A 25,957-nucleotide genomic window follows, 5' to 3' on the forward strand; every position below is an offset into this window, starting at 1 on the left:
ATTATAAATTATGAGAAAAGATAGATCATCTGTTCTAGGGTTCAAGGGTCATAACACATTTTAACATCCTCCACTGCCATAAAAGTGGTTACCCACTGCTTAGGACGCCTAAATAAAACAAAAACAAGTAAAACTACTCACATTTTCAAGGCAAGGAAGAGGCGGTCATACTTTTTAAGTGTAAAAAAGAGTTAACCACTGCTGATATAGCAACGCTAAAAACAATAAACACACTCTTCAGATGCTTTCTGAGCTCGTAAAGTCAATTGATCTGTTCCAGGGTCAAACTGTGGCCATCATAAAAGCCTTATTAACAGTCTAGTTCCCATTTTAATGTCTTTAACTGACATACCAGTAGGGAAAAAAACAAGTTAACCGCTGTATAGTACACCAAAACGAAAAAAAAAAAACCTGGTGGGGGCGAAGGAAAAGGTGGTCATACATGCCGATATTACGTCTTAAAAACAATAAAAGCTCTCTCCAGGCGCTTTCTGGGCCTGTAAAGTGAATTGGTCTGTTCCAGGGTCAAACCGTGGCCATCATAAAGCCTTTATTAGGAGCATACGGCACATTTTGACATATTTAACTGTCATACAAGTGTGGAAGAAAGAAGTTGGCCATGGCGTTGCACGCCTGAAAATGCTGAGACAAAGTCACGTGACGTGAGCTAGGCCTTCCGTCATATCGCTTTTGTTGCTCTCGGTGGGAACAACAGCGACGTATTTCCTATCCTGGGACTGTCAACACACGGTTCCTCTTCTGTGGTGGTGGTAAATGAATTTCCACGAAGTAGGATTCAATACTAATAAATTCAGCGTTTTCATAGTTACAGTATGGCATAGAAAACCTGTTTGCAATCAACTAAATGTTTAATTTTAGCATTGTAAGAGCCCCTTTGCTAACTTTTCAAATGGACAACTTTTTTCTCCTAACTTTGGGAGAAAAGAGAAAACAGTAAAATATGAACAAGTACACACTGAACAAAACGCAAATAATCAGAGATTACGACAATAATGTCATAAATTAGCAAGAAAAAGTCCAAACTACACGAAAAAGTTGCAATTTTACAAAAAAAAGTAATAAATGTGCGAGAAAATCATTTTCTCATACATGAGTCTGAATTTACCTGAGAAAAGTAAAAAAAAATGTACAGAAAAAAGTCGTCATTTGGCGAGAAAAAAAGTCATACATTTGCGGGAAAAAAATAAAAATAAATATATAAATGTATGAAAAAAAGTGGCATATTTACACCACTTTTCTCATACATGTGGCAGAATTTACAAAAAAAAAAAAGTCATACATTTGCGAGAAAAAAGTCATAAATTTACCACAAAAAGGTGTAATTGTTAGCCCCTTAGGCTCTAACAATGCTAAAAATAAAAAACAACGTTACATTCATACTACCTGATATAGTAGTGGCTATAATCCGAGAACATAACACAAAACCGAGATCATTTATGAAATTATTACTTTGCGAAAAAAACACGATATAGCAATGGACAATTATAATTTCTAAGACATGGCATCAATTTGCTTTATCGGCTACAATGGAGACAGAAAACAGCACAAAACAGGAAACGCTTGCAAAATAAGAGTATAAAACAGGAAATAAGGAGAAGCAACACAATGGAATTCAACAAGTTACACGGAGCGTGACAGTACCCCCCTTAACGAATGGAGCCCAAATGCCATGTCTCCCTACTGTGTGTGATTGTGTGTGTGTGTGTGTGTGTGTGTGTCTAGTATGGAGGGTGGGAGGGAGGGGCTTTCTGAGTAATTGTTTTTCCTTTTAATTGTGGTAATTGTTTTTAATTCTGTAAAGCACTTTGTGTTGCATGTCTTTGCAGGAAAAGTGCTATACAAATAAAGTTGATTTGATTTGAAATGTTCCCAAAGTTGAAAGTCACACGGCGGAGGGATTGGCAGAGGGTCGCCGGGTGTGCGTACGCCACTCTGGGCTGCGACGACTGTGGTGCATGACCTGCAGCTGCCCGACCGCAGCGCCCCCACGGGCAAGCAACCGGGACGGGAATATTTTTTGCTGAGTTCCCGTTCAAAGGCTCAGGTGCAGGTTTAGAGGGCTGCATGCGATATGAGTCGAGGGAGGGGGGCAATCATGTGCAATGAGATGAACTGCGGCCCGCCTCATTACCGACGGCGTATCACCTCCTCTTCCTCACTCTCGTTCTTCTCGCCTCGGCCGTCTCCAGGTGAGGAAGAACGGAACTAGAGTGCCATCAATTCAGATTAGCAGAGAGCATTCCAAGTGGAATGCTTCCACTGTACCTGTGCGACCTACTGTCCTTGGGGGTGTGGGGGGGGGGTAATTTTATGAGAAGAATGTTGTAATATTATGAGAAACAATAATGGCCTTCTAGTAGCATGAAGTTATGAAGTTGAAATATTATAGAAGAAAGATGTTTTATGTACATTTGACCGCAATACTACATAGCACTACTACATAGTCTTTCAATATTTTTGGACTAATAATAGAACATAGTTCAGAACAAAACTGCCATCTTTCGTTCTTTTTGGAAAAAAAACGCAATACAGTGAGGGATGACTGTATCACAAAGCCGAGACGCATTTTGGGCCGAACCGTGGTGCTGTTGCGAGGTTCAATTCCCGCTGTGGCATCCACTTGCTTCCTTCGTCGCCCAGAAGCAGAATGTCTGAAGGGGCGACGTCAACACTCACCAACATCCTGTTCGTCCGTGACGTAGACAGCAAGCGTCCTCGGAGCTCGCAACATCTGGTCCTCCTCGCCAGCATCCAACATCCAGACGCCGTTACAACTGGATTTGGATCCCAGGCAGCAAATTGGAAGCAGGCCTCCTCCATGGGGAGGAAAAATTAGAAAAACTGCAGAGGATTTTCTTCTTTTGTGTAATTCTTGTGGGATGCGGTTAATGTGACTAGAGAGAACATGTGTGCTCTGCTTACATACGACTTCCTTCCGTTGGACTTGATCTCCATCACCTCGCGGAGGATGAAGCCAGGACGACAAGAAAATACCTCCAATCGGAGCAAACATTTTTTACTTCAAATGGACAACTTTTTTCTCCTAACTTTGGGAGAAAAGAGAAAACGGTAAAATATGAACAAGTACACATTAAACAAAACGCAAATAATCAGAGATTACGACAATAATGTCATAAATTAGCAAGAAAAAAGTCCAAAATGTACACAAAAAAGTTGCAATTTTACAAGAAAAAAGTCGTATATGTGCGAGAAAATCATTTCCTCATACATGAGACTGAATTCACCTGAAAAAAAGGAAAAAAATGTACAGAAAAAAGTCGTCATTTGGTGAGAAAAAAAAGTCATACATTTATGGGGAAAAAAGTCATACATTTATGGGGAAAAAAGTAAATATATAAATGTATCAAAAAAAAGTGGCATATTTACGCAATTTTTCTCATACATGTGGCAGAATTTTACAAAAGTCATGAATTCAAAAAGGTGTAAATTTAGGTGAAATAGTTGCAAATGTATGAGAAAAAATACACACTGAAAAAATATAAATAATCAGAGAAAACGACAATAACGTCGATGAAAAAAAATCAAAAATGTACACAAAATAAGTTGGAAAAAAAGTAAGAAAATAAGAAAAAAGTTGTCAATGTGCGAAAAAAATTGTCATATATTTATAAGAAACAAGTCGTAAATGTACAAGAAAATCCTTTTCATACATACAAGAAAAAAAGTTGTAAATTTACAACAAAAAAGTCTGAAAAAAAAGTCAAAAATGTACCGAAAAAAGTCATTTGGTGAGGAAAAAAAGTCATACATTTGTGAAAAAATGTCATACATTTACGGGAAAAAAAAAATATATATATATATATAAATGTATGAAAAAAAGTGGCATATTTACGCCATTTTTCTCATACATGTGGAAGAAGTTTACAAAAAAAGTCATACATTTGCGAGAAAAAAGTCATAAATTTACCACAAAAAGGTGTAAATTTAGTAAAGAAATAGTTGCAAACGTATGAGAAAAAAATACACACTGAAAAAATATAAATAATCAAAGATTACGACAATAATGTCATAAATTTGCAGTAAAAAGTCAAAAATGTACACGAAATAAGTTGCAATTTTACAAGAAAAAGGTTGTCAATGTGCGAGAAAAAATGTGATATATTTATAAAAAACAAGTCGTAAATGTACGAGAAATCATTTTCTCATACATGAGGCTGAATTTACAAACAAGAAAAAAGACGTAAATTTACAGCAAAAAAGTCTGAAAAAAGTAAGAAATGTACAGAAAAAAGTTGTCATTCTGCGAGAAAAAAGTCACACATTTGTGAGAAAAAAAGTCTTACATTTACAGGAAAAAATAAATAAATGAATAAATGTATGAAAAAAAGTGGCATATATTTATAAGAAACAAGTCGTAAATGTACAAGAAAATCCTTTTCATACATACAAGAAAAAAAGTTGTAAATTTACAACAAAAAAGTCTGAAAAAAAAGTCAAAAATGTACCGAAAAAAGTCATTTGGTGAGGAAAAAAAGTCATACATTTGTGAAAAAATGTCATACATTTACGGGAAAAAAAAAAAATATATATATAAATGTATGAAAAAAAGTGGCATATTTACGCCATTTTTCTCATACATGTGGAAGAAGTTTACAAAAAAAGTCATACATTTGCGAGAAAAAAGTCATAAATTTACCACAAAATGGTGTAAATTTAGTAAAGAAATAGTTGCAAATGTATGAGAAAAAAATACACACTGAAAAAATATAAATAATCAAAGATTACGACAATAATGTCATAAATTTGCAGTAAAAAGTCAAAAATGTACACGAAATAAGTTGCAATTTTACAAGAAAGAGGTTGTCAATGTGCGAGAAAAAATGTGATATATTTATAAAAAACAAGTTGTAAATGTACGAGAAATCATTTTCTCATACATGAGGCTGAATTTACAAACAAGAAAAAAGACGTAAATTTACAACAAAAAAGTCTGAAAAAAGTAAGAAATGTACAGAAAAAAGTTGTCATTCTGCGAGAAAAAAGTCACACATTTGTGAGAAAAAAAGTCTTACATTTACAGGAAAAAATAAATAAATGAATAAATGTATGAAAAAAAGTGGCATTTTGTGACATTTTTGTCATACATGTGGCAGAATTTATGAAAAAAGAGTTATAAATTTGCAAGAAAAAAGTCATAAATTTACCACAAAAAGGTGTAAATTTAGGAAAGAAATAATTGCAAATGTATAAGAAAAAATACACACTGAAAAAATATAAATAATCAGCGATTACGACAATAATGTCATACATTTGCAAGAAAAAAGTCAAAAATGTACACAAAAAAAGTTGCAATTTTACAAGAAAAAATGTGCAAGAAAATCACTGAATTTACACGAGGCTGAGTTTGCAACAAAAAAAGTCTGAAAAAAAGTCAAAAATGTACAGAAAAAAGTCGTCATTTGGTGAGAAAAAAAGTCATACATTTGTGAGAAAAAAGTCATACATTTATGGGAAAAAAGTATATATATATGTATGAAAAAAAGTGGCATATTTACGCCATTTTTCTCATACATGTGGAAGAAATTTACGAAAAAAGTCATACATTTGCGAGAAAAAAGTAATAAATTTACCACAAAAAGGTGTAAATTTAGGAAAGAAATAGTTGCAAATGTATGAGGAAAAAATACGCACTGAAAAAATATAAATAATCAGAGATTATGACAATAATGTCATAAATTTGCAGGAAAAAAGTCAAAAATGTACACGAAATAAGTTGCAATTTTACAAGAAAAAAGTTGTCAGTGTGTGAGAAAAAATGTGATATATTTATAAGAAACAAGTCGCAAATGTACAAGAAAATCATTATTCTCATACATGAGGCTGAATTTACAAACAAGAAGAAACCCATAAATTTACAAGAAAAAAGTCTGGAAAAAAGTAAAAAATGTACAGAAAAAAGTTGTCATTTGGCGAGAAAAAAAAGTCATACATTTGTGAGAAAAAAAGTCTTACATTTACAGAAAAAAAAATAAATTAATAAATGTAGGAAAAAAAGTGGCATTTTGTGACATTTTTGTCATACATGTGGCAGAATTTATGAAAAAAGAGTTTTGCGAGAAAAAAGTAATACATTTACCACAAAAAGGTGTACATTTAGGAAAGAAATAGTTGCAAATGTATGAGGAAAAAATACATACTGAAAAAATATAAATAATCAGAGATTATGACAATAATGTCATACATTTGCAAGAAAAAATTCACAAAAATTGTACAAAAATGTACACAAAAAAAGCTGCAATTTTACAAGAAAAAATGTGGAAAGAAAATCACTTTCTCATACATGAGGCTGAATTTACAACAAAAAAGTCTGAAAAAAAGTCAAAAATGTACAGAAAAAAGTCATCATTTGGCGAGAAAAAAAGTCATACATTTGTGAGAAAAAAAAGTCATACATTTACGGGAAAAAAATAAAAAAATATATAAATGCATGAAAAAAAAGTGCATATTTTTACGCCATTTTTCTCATACATGTGGCAGAATTTATGAAAAAAAGGCATAAATTTACCACAAAAGGTGTAAATTTAGGAAAGAAATAGTTGCATTTCAACCAAAGTGGAATTAGCAGTGGATTGTTTGCCTTGTAAGAAGGTAATAAGAAAAAGAGTAGAAACGCTGCACATGATGCAAGCGGTGTAATTCCAGGTCATTCCATTTTATTGGATTGTTAAAAACAAACAGGAACCTCTCCACTGCCTATTATTTTTCACGGCACTCCAATAAAACCCCCATCCTGTCCTTCATGACTCAGCATTATTTCATCGCCCGATTTTTCTGGGTGAAAGTCTTGGAATGAGGTTAGCCGTCGTTAGCCGGAGGTATGCGCTTTGAAAGACCAATTGCAAGGTCAGAAACCAACACGATGAGCCATCTGGGATGTTGGCTTTTGACTCTTTGACTTGTGTGACGTCTAACAAGGTCAGTTACGTCCCGGACACAATGTGCTCGGGGGCGGCGTGCCGGTCGGGGGCCCCCGTGGGGTCGGCGCTGGTTTTTGTTCCCCCGTGCCCCCCGTGTCCTGACAACAGTAGGGTAATAAAAATCCTGGGTGCTAGGGGGGTGATCCACATCAATTAAAAGATGGTTGTCATATCCTGAATAGGGGCCGGCCCCCAGCCCGCAGCCCCCAGCCCCCAGTCGTCCATCTCCTCAGAGGAAACCAGTGATTTCAAACTAAAACACTATGACATTAAGCAAACAAGTTGATATCTTTTCCACATTAAAAGAGAGGAAGCAGTTCATCTACCTTTCCAAAATATAGATATATTTTTGTATCATAAATTGACGAGAAAAAAGTTGCAAATATACACGAAAAAAGTCACAAGTTTATGAAAAAAAATTGTAAATTTGCAAGAATTTACAAGAAAATAAATAAAAAATTTACCAGAAAGAAGTTGTAAATGTCTAAGAAAAAAGTATTTTTAAATTGTTTTTTGTAAATTTACTAGAAGAAACTAATAAATTCAATCGAAATTTACAAGAAAAAAAGTTGTAAATTAAAAAAAAAGATTAATAAAAGTTGTAAATATATGTTTTTAAAGTTTCAAATTTATGAAAAAAAAACAACACAGTAAACAATGAAAAAAATAAGAATATTCTGAGATTCCAAAAATAAAATCATAAATTTGTTGTTGCCATACATTGATGAGAAAAAAGTTTAAATGTTAAAAGTTGCAACTTTTTCAACTTTTTGCCAGAATTTATTGGAAAAGAGTCGAAACTTTAGCAGAAAAAAGGCAACATGATACCCAAAAAGTGGAAAAAAAGTCATATATTTGAGAAAAAAGTTGTAAATTTACTTACTAAAAAATGATGATAATCTGCAAGAAAAAGCCATAAATTTACTACAAAAAATGTGTAAATTAAATTTCAAGTTTCAAACTTATTTTTGTAAAAATAAGAATAATCTAAGATTCCCAGAATAAAATTGTAAGTTTTCCCGGGTTGTAAATTTGCGGGAAAAAAGTCGTAAAGTCGCAAGAAAAATGTCATACATTTATGAGAAAAAAGTTGTAAATGTACGAGAAAAAAAGGTGCAACTTTACAAATTTTTCTCAAACATTGTCAGAATTTCTGAGAAAAAGGTTGTAAATGTGTGAAAAAAAGAGTCCTACCAGGAGAAGACGAAAGTGTTAAGTGTGATGCTGTCATACGAGGAAGGAAGGAAACTTTACTCTTGCTTTTACTTCTTTCTTCCTGTGATATCTCTACTTATTAAAAATATTTCTCTTCCTCTTTCTGACTTCACTCTTGTAAAACAACTTGATCAACATTTCTATTGTAGTAATATTCAAAAAGTACACGCTGTTTCATAATAATTCCCATTCAACTTTGTATTTGTGCTCTTGGACCCTTTTAGTATGTTATGTTTTCTCTCCCGATAACTCCCTGCACTCAGGCCGACATCCCCCCCCCCCCCCCCCCCCCCCCCCCAATTGGGTGTGGGTGACGTCAATTGGCTTGGGTGACGAGAGTGGACACTCTTTCATGAGCCTCGTTTCAGCACGACCAGAAAAGGAAAGAGCAGTAAAACGTGGCTGAAACAAGCAGATTTATGCCCCCCCCCTTTAGCTTACTGCAAAAAATGGCTACTTGAGTCCGCCTCTATTCTTCCCCTCGGCTTTTTTTGCAAGTCCCGCCTTCTTCCTCTTCCTCTACCAGCATTTTTATTTGAACTTGGCATTTTTTTCATGCGAGTTACGTGAAGTACTTTTTTTGTTTTTGTGTTGTGCTACCGAAGTAGACAACAACATTTTTACTGATTTTGGTAGCAGATTATAAGGCACCTTGTCGATTATTGACAAAATGAAAGGCTTTTAAATTCGCCTTATAGATTTTGGTCTTGTATTCTTCAGCCTTTATTTGGGTAAAATCGCAATATTTTTGTTGTGGATATCCAACTACAAGTCAAATTTGAAAGACATTTGAAAAAATGTACTTTTTCTGTCATTATTAGGACTATATTATCATAAACCTGTTTTCATAAAATGACTTTTTTCCCTGATGTGTCCCCTTATATTAGTTTTGATATTTTTTTCTTGTAGTATTGCAACTTCACCTATTTGCTTACAAGTCCCATAAATTTAAATGACTGGGTAAAATCCCACCTTGGGAACAATCTGGTACCCTGACTGCACCGGGTGTCTTCCTGTGTAGGTTTGAATCCCTCCGCCTGCTTCACCTTTACTGACCTTTTACCTGACCAGACAAACACGGGATGTTGGAGAGACGCTAGTACTACTAAAAAAAAAAATCAACATGAAAGCGTGACAGATTCTAGTGGGCGAGTGGTTACGGCCATGGACTGGAAATCTGTTGGGGTGTCCCCGTGCAGGTTCGAATAGCTTCCGTAGTCGCTGTACTGGCTGTACTGGCTGTACTGGCTGTACTGGCTGTACTGGTTGCACTGACACCATGTGGGACAACATCAGTGCACCCTCGGCATCAAACCCAAAACAGGAAAAACAAAGGCCCATTGACCTTTCAGAAAGCGCCACCTTGAGCCAGAGTGCAGCCTGAAGAAAGAAAGGAGCATTTTTCCATGAGATCAGCTGAAGGCGGCGTATGCATACATTAGCAAACAAAGGTTAAATATGGCGTCTGTTTCCCTCATCAACACAAAGACAAGAAAAGGGCAGCCAACGTTGCCAAGACCTGACTAACACGCACAAGACGCCCCGATGCCTGCACCAAATACCGTATGCAAGCATCACAATCATTGGCTCGGAGGCAACCAGGACCCCCCCTCCCCAATGTCACATAAGACAATTGGTATATTCATCTCACCCCCCCTCCGCCAACATCAAAAAGACAATTGGTATATTCATCTCACCCCCCCCCACGTCAAATTAGCCAATTGGTATATTCATCTGACCCTCCCCCCATGTCAAATAAGCCAATTGGTATATTCATCTGACCCCCCCAATGTCAAATTAGCCAATTGATATATTCATCTGACGCCCCCCGCAACATCCAATCAGACAATTGGTATATTCATCTCACCCCCCCCTCCCCCCATCAAATTAGCCAATTGGTATATTCATATATTCATCTCACCCCCCCTCCGCCAACGTCAAAAAGACAATTGGTATATTCATCTCACCCCCCCACGTCAAATTAGCCAATTGGTATATTCATATATTCACCTGACCCCCCCCATGTCAAATAATGTCAAATAAGCCAATTGATATATTCATCTGACGCCCCCCGCAACGTCCAATAAGACAATTGGTATATTCATATCACCCCGCCCCCACATCAAATTAGCCAATTGGTATATTCATATATTCATCTGAACCCCCCCCCCATGTCAAATAAGCTAATTGGTATATTCTTCTGACTCCCGCCCCCACATCAAATTAAAAAAATAGTATATTCATCTGAACCCCCCCATGTCAAATAAAAAAACTGGTATATTCATCTGACCCCCCCTCCCCCATGTCAAATAAGCTAATTGGTATATTAATCTGCCCCCCCATGTCAAATAAGCCAATTGGTATATTATTGGTATATTAATCTGCCCCCCCCCATGTCAAATAAGCCAATTGGTATATTATTGGTATATTCATCTGAAATTCAGCATCTGACCAACAATGCTGTAAGACGTTTAGGTTGGCATCCATGTTGGTTGGCAAGTAGGCGTCCATGTTGGTTGGCAGGTGCCATTTTAGTTGTGCCGTGTTTGGGAAACCAATTTCCTGTTGTTGTTTCTAGCGGCAGGGACAGGCTGACATCTGACGGCCAGGGGAGAAAGAGAGGGTGTGAAGTGCTTCAGAGCCAAGAGAGTCTGTCACACCTTCCGAGTGAAGGAGAAGGTGATGCCGCTCCTGGTGAGACGTCGGCTGAGAACCATCTGCTTCCTCCAACATCTCCACCTGCGGAAAGCAAGCTGTTAATTGGACGTTCCTGATTAGCGGTCACTGAATCAGCACATCTCCGAGGATTCAACTCACACAGAAGCTTGCTCTGCCTCCGAGCCCCACCCATGGAGACGGGAAGTGCGAGATTGGATGCAAGATGAGGATCACAGATGACCTGGAATGTCGAACACATCCCAAGTGGTGGTGTTGCTGCTTGGGGACAACCTTCAGGAACCTTCAGCTGAAGTTGAAACGTTCCCAAAGTGTTTAAATTCAATCCCAATCAGCGTTCTTGGCCACGTTTGCTTCCGCGGACAAGGAGTTTGGCTTTGGATGAAATGGATGCAGATACTTCATGGATGGAGATTGGCCCTGAGAGCGGAGGAAGACTTTTCAAAACCTTCTGGGGGGGCCATGTTATTGGGGGCCACCGATGATCCGAGCACCTTCATATTCCACCATTCCATCAACTGGGAAAACACTGACACAAGGCAAAGGTCACCTATTACACAAAAGGGACGCAAAAAGTTGAACCTTCTCAGTGGAGGTTCAAAATGCAAAAAGGAAAAATGGGAGCGAGATGAAAGAATGTGGATTGAATCTTATTGTCCATCAGGGATTCAATCACACTGGCGGCGTTTACATGCAGTCAAATAACCGGATCATAACCGGAATATAATAACCCTTTGACACCCAAATATGCTCATAAACCTGAATATTACCCCTGGGTTCTCCTTTTCTTACCAAATGTTGGTCATGTATCCGCCAATGGGGATATTCCCATCCAAAGGAATATTCATTTGTGTTTGGAAACGTGTCTTGGATCTTTGACAGGAAGTATTGTACTACTAACATCCTCCCTTTGGAGCAAGGAGGAAAGTCCCGCTGGTGCGTCAGGACCAGCACCAAAGCACTAAGAAAGGCAACTAGGACCAGTCCCGGGCGGTTGGTTAACCACCGTGATGGCGTTGTTGGTTTTGGATACAGGAAGAAGAAAGACCAAGAAGGAATTGACGCGCAATGCATCATGACGCTCTCCCTGTGTCAAGATGTTTTAATCAGGATATCCCGACTGATTACAATTACCAAGTTGGCCACGCAGTCAGGACATCGGGGTTCAAATCAAAAAAAAAAACCCTGCATGTTAGCTTCATTGGCGACTCCAAATTGTCCATAGGTATGAATGTGAGTGTGAATGGTTGTTTGTCTATATGTGCCCTGTGATTGGCTGGCCACCAGTCCAGGGTGTACCCCGCCTCTCGCCCGAAGACAGATGGGATAGGCTCCAGCACGCCTCAACGATCCTAATGAGGATAAGTGGCATAGAAACGGATGGATGGATGGATAGAGGAATAACCCTGCCTGCTCAAGCATGTGAAAAAGGGGTCATTCCGAATGCTGCAGACACCAAAATATTGACCTTAACCAAAATACTTGACAGCATGTAAACGTTTGTTATCTTGATTGTTTACCACAAAAAGATTTCCATCCATGTCTGTGATTAATTAGGAGTTAATTATGGACAATATGAGAGAACTCAGGATGAAATATTTTCATCAATGACGATTACATGGCAACTTCAGTCTGTTTTGCTGCAGGCTTCGTGGCGGCCAATCAAGACGGGACAAACAACTCATTTGCTCATTCTTTGTGTGCGGATGAGACGTTCAAGCTTTTCAATTACAGCTCCTGATTGGTAAATAATGAGTCTGCAACTTCTTTCGGTTCTGTTTCCCTCCTGGCTGACGCCGCTGTGACGGCGATGGCTTCATTCACGTCTTGTTGCTTTCATCAAAACAAGTCAATCAAAGCAATGCTCCGTCGTCGGCGTACGTGGATGTGACTGAAAATTCAATTACAACGAGATGGTTTGATGGCTTCCCTGGAGTGGTGTAGATGTACCAACATACGGCTCCGTTGGCTCCAAGCCGCTAAGGCCACTGGCTCGCACAGCGACACACCACAGGAAGGCCTCCCACTCTGCCGAGGGGGCACCAAGCTAAGTAAAAGGACATGTGACCAGAAGTTGAGCTACGTTTACTAGCATTAAAGATAAGGAACCAAAAACGTTGATGTGGAACAATTGGTGGCCTGTTGCACCAACTGAAGAATGAGAATATTCGGACTCTAACAATCAGGGACAGTCAGTCAGGGACAGACACAACCAGCTCTGCTATGTTCTAGCACCATTTCCAGGTTGCCGTGGATGAGTGGTGAACGTGCTGGACTAGAAGTCCATTGGGGCGTCCCCACGCAGGTTCGAGTCGTGCCGACAACAGGCTTTTCCTTCAAAAAGGAAAATAACAACCAAAGCAGACTTGGGGGGTATTCTTCTTGTTGAGGCTGAGTGGGAAAGGTGATGGACAGGAAGTCCACTGGGGTCTCCCTGCAAAGATGGCGTCCTACTGACACCAGACTTGCCCTCAATTTGAACATTTCACGCAGTTGGATTCTTTTTTCTAATCCTTCTGAGGGAACATGTGTCAAAAAACAAAACAAACAAATCAAGAAATTAAATACATCGTTCACGTGTGAATTTATGATAGAATTTTATTTTGGTTCGATTCCCTGCCAGGGTTGCATCAGGAAGGGCACCTGGTGTGAAAACGAAGCCAAAACTGTTTACATGTGGCAACGCCTGGCAGGGAAAAGCTGAAAGTGGAAAAACCAACAAACAAAAAATGGCTTACCACTTCTTGGTTCCCGTGTACCACCGCTGGTACTCGTACCACAGTTTGACAAATTGTTTGGTAAAATGTAAAGAGAAGTTAACCACTGCGAAATACACCTGAAATGCAGTAAAAGAACTCATGGGGATGACCAGGAGGGGGTTTGCAGGGAGACACTGGCACCTAGTGGCGGCTTAGAGGTACTGTTGGAATTACTAATAAGTCCCGAAAAGATCCTGGATGCTGGCCCTGCGACAGGAAGATGGATGGGATGGATGGGATGGGATGGATGGGATGGGATGGATGGGCTGATTGGGCTAAATGAGCTGGTTGGGCTGGATGGGTGGGATGGATGGGCTGGATGGGCTGATTGGGATGGATGGGCTGGTTGGGCTGGATGGATGGGATGAATGGGATGGATGGGCTGGATGGATGGGCTGGTTGGGCTGGATGGGCTGGTTGGGCTAAATGGGATGGATGGGCTGATTGGGATGGATGGGCTGGTTGGGCTAAATGGGATGGATGGGCTGGTTGGGCTAAATGGGATGGATGGGCTGATTGGGATGGATGGGCTGGATGGATGGGAAGAATGGGTATGGATGGGCTGGTTGGGCTGGATAGATTGGCTGGTTGGGCTAGATGGATGGGATGAATGGGATGGATGGGCTGGATAGATGGGATGGATGGGATGAATGGGATGGATGGGCTGGATAGATGGGATGAATGGGATGGATGGAGATACTGGTTATCCTTGCAGGGTTTGCATGATGGCAACTTCAACTCCGAAGTTGTGCGCCTCTTGGAGCTTCCGGTATTTCCACTGCATTTCATCAGGGTCAAATGCAAACCCCCCAAAATGGAGGTGAAACAGACTGCAGTCAGTCGGAGTGAGGGTAAATTGTGTTTCATTCAAAACAAACACATTCCAGACTTGGCTGCAAGATGGGTTTTTTTCTCCTCTGCTTTTTGAATGCCTTCATGAACAACCGTGTGATGTTCATGAAACCTCGGGAGGACTGCAGGAATGCACACACATGATCTGACGGGAATGCAATCTGGTCCCAACCAAGTGTGTGTGTGTATGTGTGTGTGTGTGTGAACTTGTGCCCTCTGTTTGCATCCACAATTCCCACTTAAACAGTCCATGGAAGACTGTCCATGGAAGACAGTCCATGGAAGACAGTCCATGAAAGACAGTCCATGGAAGACAGTCCATGGAAGACAGTCCATGGAAGACAGTCCATGGAAGACAGTCCATGGAAGACAGTCCATGGAAGGAACTGAGACCGGGGGCTGGGAAGACAACATTTAGGGCTCCATCCGAAAACGAAGCTAACTCTCTACCTGAAATAATTCGCCCTTTTGAAGTCCAAGCCTCCGTGCTAATTTCACACCATTTGTGGCCCGTTTCCATTTGCCAGCCAATTATTGAGAATCCTGAGTTTCCTCAAGACCCTTCCATCAGACGTCTGCCTCGGTCGCAGCCAAGCACAAAATTGGTCTGATTGGCGAAAGCAGAGCGGGGGAGGAGAAGAAAAAGCAGAAGGCGGCTGGTTGTGGAAATGAAAGGAGCGGCAGAGCTCCATGTTGGATGACCTCCGACCCCTTTAAGAAAACACTGGTTCATCTGACAGTCAGGGGCACGTGACATCCTGGCGCCCCCTGGCGGCTGTGGTCAACATGCCGTGAAGACTCCATTTAAAAACTACCTTAAAATACCATCATGTGAAAATCATCTAAATAATGAGTACATTTCAGTATCTTTAAAAGCTACATTTTCAACATATGTGTGTCATTTTTCCATATATGAAAACATATATATGGATATACGGAAGCCTGTTTCAGTCAGTGGTAATTACTAAGTGGTAATGATGAGATTTAAAGTCACAATTATGAGATAAGATTATGAGGTTTAAAAAGTGGAAATTATGAACCAGAAAGTCATAAACTGACTGAGAGCTATAAACTGCGGATGTGCCAAGTGTGAGTTACGACGCTCTGTACCGAAGGCTGCACATGCGCAGTTTGTATCTCAAAATTACGAATTCTCATACTTCTAGTACTTTCTCAAAAGTTGTGTTTTTTTTTCAACACAAACACCAGCCGCCATTTTGCATTCTCTCTCGCGTATTGTCTCACTTCCGATTACCACCAGCACCGCCTCCAACCGCCCCTCGTCACATTAATTTTAATTATTGAATTTAATAACAATCCGTAGCAGAAACACATTGCGCAGGTGCAGAAACAGGCTCATCATCATCATCATCATGATAGTACGGTGCTCGGGCCGAAAGGTTGGTGTCTCCGAGGCGTTCTTCTGAGTTTTGATAAAGTCTCGCGAGAAACTCATATAGTCAATTCAGTTGCTCTTAATGTAAAATTAGTTTTTTTTTCTTTGACCCAAAAGACCGTTTCTTAAAAATATATTATTTTATAGACTATTCAAAGTAAATATTGACTAATTAAGTTAGCTAAGCTAGCACCCAGTCCAAGGGGTTCTTCTCTACACGTATACCTGGGAGGGCAGCAGTGATTCTTTTTTTAATAACAGTATTTTTTAAAAATAAATAAACATAACTGAAACTAATAATGCCATTTCATATCAATGAAACCATCCCAAAAATAATAGGGTAAAATGAAAACAATGGAGGAAAAGAGGTTGATGTGGCTAGTTTGGGTTTGGGTCATGTCGCCAAGCGCTAACGTCGACGTCTGTCTGCCACTGTGGAGGTGCGAGGACTTAAACAGGAACGCATTTTGTTTGTAGGCGTCTTTTTTTCCACTTTTTGACCAACACACAATCTTTCCTCATCTAAAAGAGCGGGGCTTGCACCCAAAGTGGTCCTAACAGCGGTCACGGCGGGTGCAGCTGCATCAACAATGTTATCAGAAGCTCCAAGCGCTTAAGCCAACAGGCCCAATCATCCTATTTTACAATCGCGGCACCCTGATTTTCTTTTTTTCTCTCTAATCCCGTGTCTCTTTCAGACAGCAAAATTCCTCCAGAGCACATCAGTCCTCTTTCCAAGCACCAATCACTAGCTACCGCCACACTGAGACCAAAATGACAACGCCGCAAAGCTTCCATGAATGCTAATTGGCGACTGCGTCCCCTTCCTCAATGGCGGCGTCAGACACACACACACACACACCAACAGGTGTAGGGAAACAATAACAATAATGAGGCGAGTCGGACCTGATGTCGCACCACCGGGGGGGTCCATTTTCTGCGTGACAACAATGACACAGAACATGTGACAAGTCACCAAGCACCCCCAACTGTGCCATGGAGCCGCGGCAAACCACTTTCTGTTGTTCCGAAGAAATCTTTGATGGCTCAGACAATTTAAGAAAGTCTACGCATCCCACTTTCAACGTATTTATTATGCCAGTCCGATACGAGCATGGAGGGTAGCACAGTGGAGGCTTCCAGTAACAATGTCCCTGGGGGGGGGGGGGGTGGGGTGCTTGTGTGTGTGATGCCCCTGCTGTCAGTGCAAACAGCCTGAAACAGCCCCTGCCGCCTCCCCGTGATTATAGCACAGGCAAGTCAGGGTGTCGACGATCGATCGGCCCCTGAGGCTCATGGACGCCGTGTTGTTGGCGGAGTTGAAATCAATTTGATGAGGAAAAACTCAAGCTCCAGATTGTGGATGGCGTTTGTTTTTGCTGTCCAACTTTTCACCCCCCAACTTTTCACAGAAGAAACATAATCACCAATAATGCGGTGCAATCCAAAAGTTGTATTTATCTATTTACGCATTCTCTATTTCTATTTTACGTATTTGTGGTTAGAAAAACTTTTCTTTACTTATTTAGTAACCTATTTAGTATATAATTTATTTTTTTACATATAAAAATACAAGTTCAATTTAAAACATGCAAGAATAAAATCACATTTCCCCAAAATTGTCTAAGATTGAAATTTGAAACTTGAACTTTTCATATAACAGGGACAACAATGACATGTATTATATAAGCAAACAAATACATTTGAATCAAGTATTTTTTACTTACTAAAAAAGTACAATTTAAATTTACTACACCCCAAAAATTGTCTAGAATTTAAATTCAGAAGTCAAACTTTTCATATACAATGTGGGGGATAGAATTTATTGGTCCTACACATGAGCAAAATATAAATACATTGTAATATGTTTGGTTTATAAAAACAAAATGTAAATATTAAGAATACTGTGATTGGCTGGCCACCAGTCCAGGGTGTACCCCGCCTCTCGCCCGAAGACAGCTGGGATAGGCTCCAGCACCCCCGCGACCCTCATGAGGAAAAAGTGGTAGAAAATGAATTAATTAATGAATATTGAGAATAAGAATAAAACCCTGAACCCAAATATTATCTAGGATTGAAATTTAGAACTTGAAAAACGTTTGAAAAAGACATTTAGAACTTGTAAAATCAAAAATGCGAAGTACAATACAGGCCAAATGTTGAGCGAAATTCCAGAATCTGACAAAAACAGAACACAATTGATCACTTTTGCAATGTTCATAAAATCAAGTCTTGTTCTTATTTTGCTGTGTTTTCTGTGCTTTTTGCATCATGACAAACCGCATATGAAATAGTTTGCTACGCTATCGAGCGAGACCGCAGCCGCCAAAGACGCCTGACAGCTGAATCAATATTGTAAATGGAGATAAAGAAAAAGCCAAATCCCGCCTGTCATCCTGTTCAGCACTTTCAGCCGTGCATAAAAACTTTTCCTCGATCATGCGTTAAACTGAAAGTGAACCCCGGAATCCGAGGGGAGACCAAAGCTTTTAAGCGGTGCAAGTGTTAGCGGCCACTTTTCCCGCCTTGGTCCCGGTTACAAAACCATAATAGGAGCACCTGGCCCTTTCAGGCGGCTCGCTCATCAGTCGTTGGGAGGGAAAATTCCACGGTGGCGCCCCCTCCCCACCAACAAAGGCTACAGAGGAAAAGCAGGAACGGCGCCGGCACCTGACTTCTTTCCAGCTGACATCTCCGGCGCGCAGACAAGGATTAACTTCCAATTTGTGCACCCGCTCTCTTCCTGGGCTGGCGGCTATGCTCACACAGCGCCGCTTCAAAAGGCCAGCATGAAAGGCGCTGGACGCTCATTCTTCGGCAGGAATTAGCTTAGTGGAGCCCGGCTGAAAAATGGCAGGAGCACAAAGTGGGGGGGTTGAAGTAGTTTTGATGAGCCATGGCGTGCCGGGGTTCGGGCCGGCCTCGCTCCTGCCCTCCAGCGTTTGGCGGACGGGAGGTCGTGAAATACGGGGAGGGCAAAGACCCGACCGATGATGACTCCCATGGCAAAGATGGTACAATGACCACGAGCACAGCCCCTAAATGCGTATTTCCACCACGCGGTTCCATTGGCCAGGGTACGGTTCCGGATGATTAAAGGTCTCTGATCCAGTGCCAGCTCTGAGAACTCAACTTTGGGGGCCTTTGGGTGCAGCTTTTTTGGACATTTGGGGCAAACTGTAGCAAACTGCACCACGTGGTGGAAGTACCAGTACTAAAACCAGTTAAACACTGGCATTTGGCGCCTGGTCCTAAGCCAAAGGAATCAAGCTAACTTCCCATTTAAGAATGATTCATTATTTGCATGCACTGATTCTCACGTTAGTTTTTCCCTCCTATGTCAAACTACTAGTGCGGAATTTAATCTGCAGTAACAAATATTAAAAGATTTTAGCATGAATCTGGATCTATTGCGTCCTGATCGGTCACATATCTGCCCTAGCTTGCGGATGCCCTTCAACTTGCCTCGTTTCTTCCGGAGGAGCAAACAACGGGACCCGAGGGAGGCACAGCATGCTCTCCACTGCAGGTCAGAAGAAAGAACAAATCGATGGACGAGGCTGACCTTGTTGCGCAAACATCGCCGAGATCTTTGAACACAACAAAAAGACAGCAGAGATGTTTAAGGGATATTGATCCTTACTGCTAGTGCCAGCTGCTGATCATTTTTTCCAGCTTACATCATAAATGTGCTCATTTATACGGAAATTCTCATATTATTCTATCAGTCCAGATGTACGTATATACCTGTATGGCATTTTAGTTCCGAACAACAGAATGAAACAGACAGATGATCGAACCAGCCCAATGCCCCATAGACCCCTGGGGACGCTGAGCACCCGTTGGGCGGAGTGGAACCACCCACTCTACACTTCCCCATCGAAGTCAGTAGACGCCAAGAAAAAAACGTAGGCCGTGGCGCCGCAGAGATGAATGGGAAGGAAGTGGCCTGAGTTATCGGTGATAAGTAGCTGATTGTGAACAATAAATGGAAATATTCCAGCACATATTTAGTCAAGGAAATGTACACACAGAATCCTTTAAGGAAAAGTGCACTTTTGGGGGGTAATTTTGCCCATCGTCCAACAGCTCCACCATGTAGCGTATTGCTCAGAAAAATACAGACAAACACAGACAATATTGTTGCAGTGCATATTTGGACAAAGTTTCACCCTTTAGTGCGCAGCGGTTCGGCAGTAGAAGAGCTGCATATATTTACTTATACTGGCTCAGCGAAGTGTTTCCTGACTTATTTCACTCAACCATGCGTTGCTGGATTACAAGGTCTCGCATCTGTATCAAACGTTTAATAACTGTCATCCTCCTTGAAGTACGATGACATTTGAATGGCGTGCAAACACGGCATAGTTCGTAGAGTTTTTTTTTTTTAAATGTCACCCTGTCGTTTCGATGGCGGCTCCGGTGACATTTCAGAGGCCCGCAAGGCGAAGCGTAAAACTTATGAGTCAGGACGCGGAGGGAAAGTGTTGTTTCCTGTTTGCAGCTGCAATTTTAATTGCCTTTTATCACCTCAGAGTTGGACTATTTGTGACACATGGATAGCTTAAATTCACGTGGTGTCCGTATGCCTGTTTTATACACCCCGTGTTATTTATTTCCCATGTATCTTCAGCCCCGCCCACTTCCCCGCTGTCTCCTGCTCGTGTCTACTTTATTTTCTTAATTGCATAGTGTTCTTTTTATTATTGTTTTGGTTTGTAGCATATTATTAGTCTTCTAAATAATTTTGTTTTACATTTTTAAAGCCCTCTAGACATGAAATAACATCCCTATAGTGAGTGTTATACTCCTTTTAACCGATATATTAGACATGAATAGGCTAACAGACACTCATGAGCAGTTCCTTGTTGTTCCTTTCTGGACTGTGTACTTGCTGCGGTGGCTATTGTCTCATCAATGTATAGTAATGGCGGCTAAGTGTGTAAGGTATAATATCTAACCTACTACATGTAAACCTGACCTAGGAACAGAAACTATAAGTACTGACTGTCGCACTGACGCCAATAAAGAAATCCACGTTTTTTTTTTATGTGCTCCAAATTGATGATATTTAATTGGCTCTGGTCTATGCGATACAACCACAAAGATGCTGTGCAAAGAAAGCAAACATTTAAGTCACACTTATGAATGATATCGGCGAGGATACTGCAAAGGGAGTTCATACAGGCTACAAACCACATAGAAAATCGACACAGATTGCCCCGATACCGGATGCACAAATAAATCCAAAATACAGATTCAAATATATCGTTTAAAAGCCATAATACTGATTTTTTTAAAATGTTTTTCCCCACCTATAATGGTCTGCAACAATCCACTCAGCAGTCCATGCGACATAAAACTCTTTTGTTGATGACACAAGCGGGTTTCCAATAGACGGAAATATATCTTATGCATCTCATACATTTGCTGCTGGAGAGACAACTTGGCACGGTGTGAGATGATGGCAAATGAACACACTGCTAATCATCTCCTACATTAAATTTCATATCATCAGGTGATCTTGTCAAAGTGCAAGCAAGAGTTGAGTAAGCTAGTAGGCATAGTACGTAATGGAAGCCTCTTAAAAATGTACTAAAAAAGTGTCTTTAAAACAAGAATATGGGGGTATGGTATGTGTGAAATAACAGGACGAATGAAGACCAAGATACAAAAAAAAATGACCTGGACAACAGAGGACCTTCTTTCAGTTTCGACGTCCTCACTCGTCCTCGCTCTTGCTGGCGTCCGACTGGTCCTGCAGAGACACACAAAAAGCAGTGATGGAGATTTAGAAGATGTCGCCGCTGTGGGAGGATGGAGGAAGATGAGGCTTCATTGTCCGCCGAGGGCACCAACGCGAGTTTGTTTGACAATTTGGGACAAGAAAAAAAAATCCCCCTCTGTCGTCGTGGGAAGTGTGAGGCCTTTCTTTGTATCTTTACCTACCCAATGACACTCGGCAGGCGGAGGCGGACAAAGACAGGACAAATGACACATGATGATGAAGCGATAGCGCTGCAGAGTCCACTAAAATGGTCACAACTACCCTGGCTGGTTTAAAGCAGGAGTTTTACTGAGTTATCAGCGAACCCGCTGTATAGTGTCCCTCGCCACTTGGAGGTTGGACTTTCACAGCTTCACTTTAGCCTGGTTATTCAAAAATATTTTAGATCATGAATGATGTTGTTTCAGGGTTCAATACGGACCATTATTCGACAAAACTATGCACACTGAAGCTAATTTTGCAGGGTTTTTTCCAAGCATAAAACTACCACAATTCTCCAAAATTATTGAGAAGCTATTCAACAACAGGCTGGATAAATGTATTAATGCGAACGAAAGTCAGAAAGTCAGTATGGATACAGAGCTAACATTTCTATCTCCATGCCACTGATCAAAATTACGGAGGAACTCACTAACGCTATAGATCATAGGAAGTGTGCAGCCGCAGTATTCATGGATCTGACAAAAGCTTTACAATCAATACAATCAATACAATCAATCATGACATCCTAATAACTAAATTAGAAAGGTACGGAATAAGAGGATTAGTTCTGAACTGGGTCAAAAGCTACTTAGCTGACAGGAAGCAATACGTACAACTAGAAGCATACACATCTGCAAGTTTATATACAGTGAAGAAAATAAGTATTTGAACACCCTGCTATTTTGCTATTTCTCCCACTTAGAAATCATGGAGGGGTCTGAAATTTTCATCGTAGGTGCATGTCCACTGTGAGAGAGATAAACTAAAAAGAAAAATCCAGAAATCACAATGCATGATTTTTTAACAATTTATTTGTGTGATACAGCTGCTAATAAGTATTTGAACACCTGAGAAAATGAATGTTAATATTTGGTACAGTAGCCTTTGTTTGCTATTACAATGGTCAAACGTTTCCTGTAGTTTTTCACCAGGTTTGCACACACTGCAGGAGGGATCTTGGCCCACTCCTCCACACAGATCTTCTCTAGATCAGTCAGGTTTCTGGGCTGTCGCTGAGAAACACGGAGTTTGAGCTCCCTCCAAAGATTTTTGATTGGGTTCAGGTCTGGAGACTGGCTGGGCCATGCTAGAACCTTGATATGCTTCTTACGGAGCCACTCCTTGGTTTTCCTGGCTGTGTGCTTCGGGTCGTTGTCGTGTTGGAAGACCCAGCCACGACCCATCTTCAATGCTCTGACAGAGGGAAGGAGGTTGTTCCCCAAAATCTCACAATACACGGCCCCAGTCATCCTCTCTTTAATGCAGTGCACTCGTCCTGTCCCATGTGCAGAAAAACACCCCCAAAGCATGATGCTACCACCCCCATGCTTCACAGTAGGGATGGTGTTCTTCGGATTGTACTCTTCATTCTTCTTCCTCCAAACACGCTTATTGGAATTATGACCAAAAAGTTCTATTTTGGTCTCATCTGACCATAAAACTTTCTCCCATGACTCCTCTGTATCATCCAAATGGTCATATGCAAACTTAAGACGGGCCTTGACATGTGCTGGTTTAAGCAGGGGAACCTTTCGTGCCATGCATGATTTCACATCATGACGTCTTAGTGTATTACCTACAGTAACCTTGGAAACGGTGGTCCCAGCTCTTTTCAGGTCATTGACCAAGTCCTGTCGTGTAGTTCTGGGCTGATTCCTCACCTTTCTTAGAATCATTGAGACCCCACGAGGTGATATCTTGCATGGGGCTCCACTCCGATTGAGATTGACCGTCATGTTTAGCTTCTTCCATTTTCTAATGATAGCTCCAACAGTGGACCTTTTTTCACCAAGCTGCTTGGTAATTGCTCCGTAGCCCTTTCCAGCCTTGTGGAGGTGTACAATTTTGTCTCTGGTGTCTTTGGACAGCTCTTTGGTCTTCGCCATGTTACAAGTTAAAGTCTTACTGATTGTATGGGGTGGACAGGTGTCTTTATGCAGCTAACGACCTCAAACAGGTGCATCTGATTCAGGATGATACATGGAGTGCAGGTGGACTTCTAATGGGCAGACTAACAGGTCTTTCAGGGTCAGAATTCTAGATGATACACAGGTGTTCAAATACTTATTTGCAGCTGTATCACACAAATAAATTGTTAAAAAATCATGCATTGTGATTTCTGGATTTTTCTTTTTAGTTTATCTCTCTCACAGTGGACATGCACCTACGATGAAAATTTCAGACCCCTCCATGATTTCTAAGTGGGAGAAATAGCAAAATAGCAGGGTGTTCAAATACTTATTTTCTTCACTGTATTACGTGTGGAGTTCGCCAGGGGTCAATACTGGGACCAAAACTGTTCAACTTTTACATCAATGATATCTCCAAAGTCACCAAAGACTTAAAGCTGGTATTATTTGCGGATGATACCACTGCTTTTTGTTCTGGAGGGAGTACAGATAAAATCATCGGTCAGAGAAAAAATGGTCACACTAAAAAGATGGTTTGATGATAATAGATTGTCCTTGAACCTAAGTAAAACTAAAATCATGCTGTTTGGTAACATCAGAAAGGACACGCACCAGCAAATACAAATAGACTGTGTAGACATTGAAAGGGTGAAGAAAAATACATTTCTGGGGATCACAATAGATGAAAATATGAGCTGGAAACCTCATATTACAATTATACAACATAAGGTGGCCAGAAATATTTCAATATTGAACAAAGCAAAATTAGCTCTCAATCAGAAGTCACTCCACACTCTTTATTGCTCTCTGGTTCTACCATATCTTACTTATTGTGTGGAAATATGGGCTAATAACTATAAAAGCAATCTTCACTCGCTAAATGTACTGCAAAAAAGGTCAGTAAGGATAATTCATAATGCCGGCTACAGAGAACATACTAACTCCTTAGTTCTAAAATCACAAATACTTCAACTTGCTGATATAGTTCATCTTCAAACAGCTAAAATAATGCATAAGGCTAAAAATAACCAATTACCTAAAAATGTCATCTAATACTTCTCTACAAGAGAGGAGAAATATGATCTCAGGGAAGAACTAAATGTGAAACACTTATATGCTAGGACTACGTTAAAAAGCCATAGCATTTCAGTATGTGGAATCAAACTATGGAATGGATTGAGTAAGACCCTCAAACAATGCACAACGATGAGCCAATTCAAGAAACAATACAAGCAGTTGATGAACTTCAGTGAACAAATGTAACAGTTACTGATTGTAAAAGTAGCAGATGGAGGGGTAGGATTTAATAAGCTTTGCTTCTTCCTACTCCTTTTGGACATGTGGAACTGTGAACTGATTATGTGATGCACTCAATTGTAATCTGATGCATGTTCAAATGAAATAAAACCATGACCATTACCATAAAATGGCTACAAACATCCGGCATTCAGATGCAATGCAGTCCATCATATGTAGTCCTGTGTCGCCATTGCTTTCAGACTCGACCGCCATCCATCTGAGTGGGAGGAATACCAAGGCTGCTCCAACCAGATGTATCCCTTTGTGGCATTGTTTGATGGGAGAGATCATGAAAAAGGTCCTAGTGTATTCATCTTCAGATTCACTAATGAGAGAACTGCTTGATGAAAATGGTGCAGATTTCAATGTGAATGGCGAAAAGTCTGCCTCCTCTCCAACTACAGAAGAACAGCAGTTAGCACTAGGAGGGGTATAGTCATGACATTTGTTCAGGTTTTGGTCAAATACAAGCAAAAGCTGATATGAATTCTCTTCGTCAACGTGGGGAAACTATGGAAGAAAAAAATTATCCCATTGGTAAGTCAAAATAATGAAATAAAAATTCAAAAATTTAAGATCAAAAGTCGAAATTATGAGATCGAAAGTCGAAATAAAGAGATAAAAAGTCAAAATTATGAGATAAAAAGTCGATATTTTGAGATAAAAAGTAAAACTTTTGAGATAGAAAATCATAAGAATGAGATAAAAAGTGTAAATAATGAGATAGCTTTGTAGAAGAGTCACGGCAGCAGCTCTTCTCCCTGTTCAGACATGGATTGTGAGTACATTGAGGAGTACTTTAAGTGTGGCAAGCAAATGCATATTGGAAATAATTTGGAGGCATCAAAATAATAAAAGCGATGTGGCTGTTCACAACTGTCCAGCCATTTTGCCAAGGGACG

General features: G+C 40.4%; 1 protein-coding gene across 1 annotated transcript in view; it reads right to left on the minus strand.

Moving 5' to 3' along the window:
- Positions 1-20,888: 20,888 nt before the first annotated feature.
- The window catches only part of smarca2 (SWI/SNF related BAF chromatin remodeling complex subunit ATPase 2), a 31,902-nt gene continuing 26,833 nt past the window's right edge, over positions 20,889-25,957 (minus strand). The window contains exon 34 of the mRNA XM_058070369.2: positions 20,889-21,615. Coding sequence (XP_057926352.2) covers positions 21,580-21,615 — 36 coding nt within the window. The 3' untranslated portion in view covers positions 20,889-21,579. The remainder of the gene's footprint in view (positions 21,616-25,957) is intronic.

This window comes from Doryrhamphus excisus, linkage group LG3 (genome assembly GCF_037039965.1).
Source record: "Doryrhamphus excisus strain RoL-2023G ecotype Guam linkage group LG3, RoL_Dexc_Guam_v1.1, whole genome shotgun sequence".
NCBI classification, from domain to species: Eukaryota; Metazoa; Chordata; class Actinopteri; order Syngnathiformes; family Syngnathidae; genus Doryrhamphus; species Doryrhamphus excisus.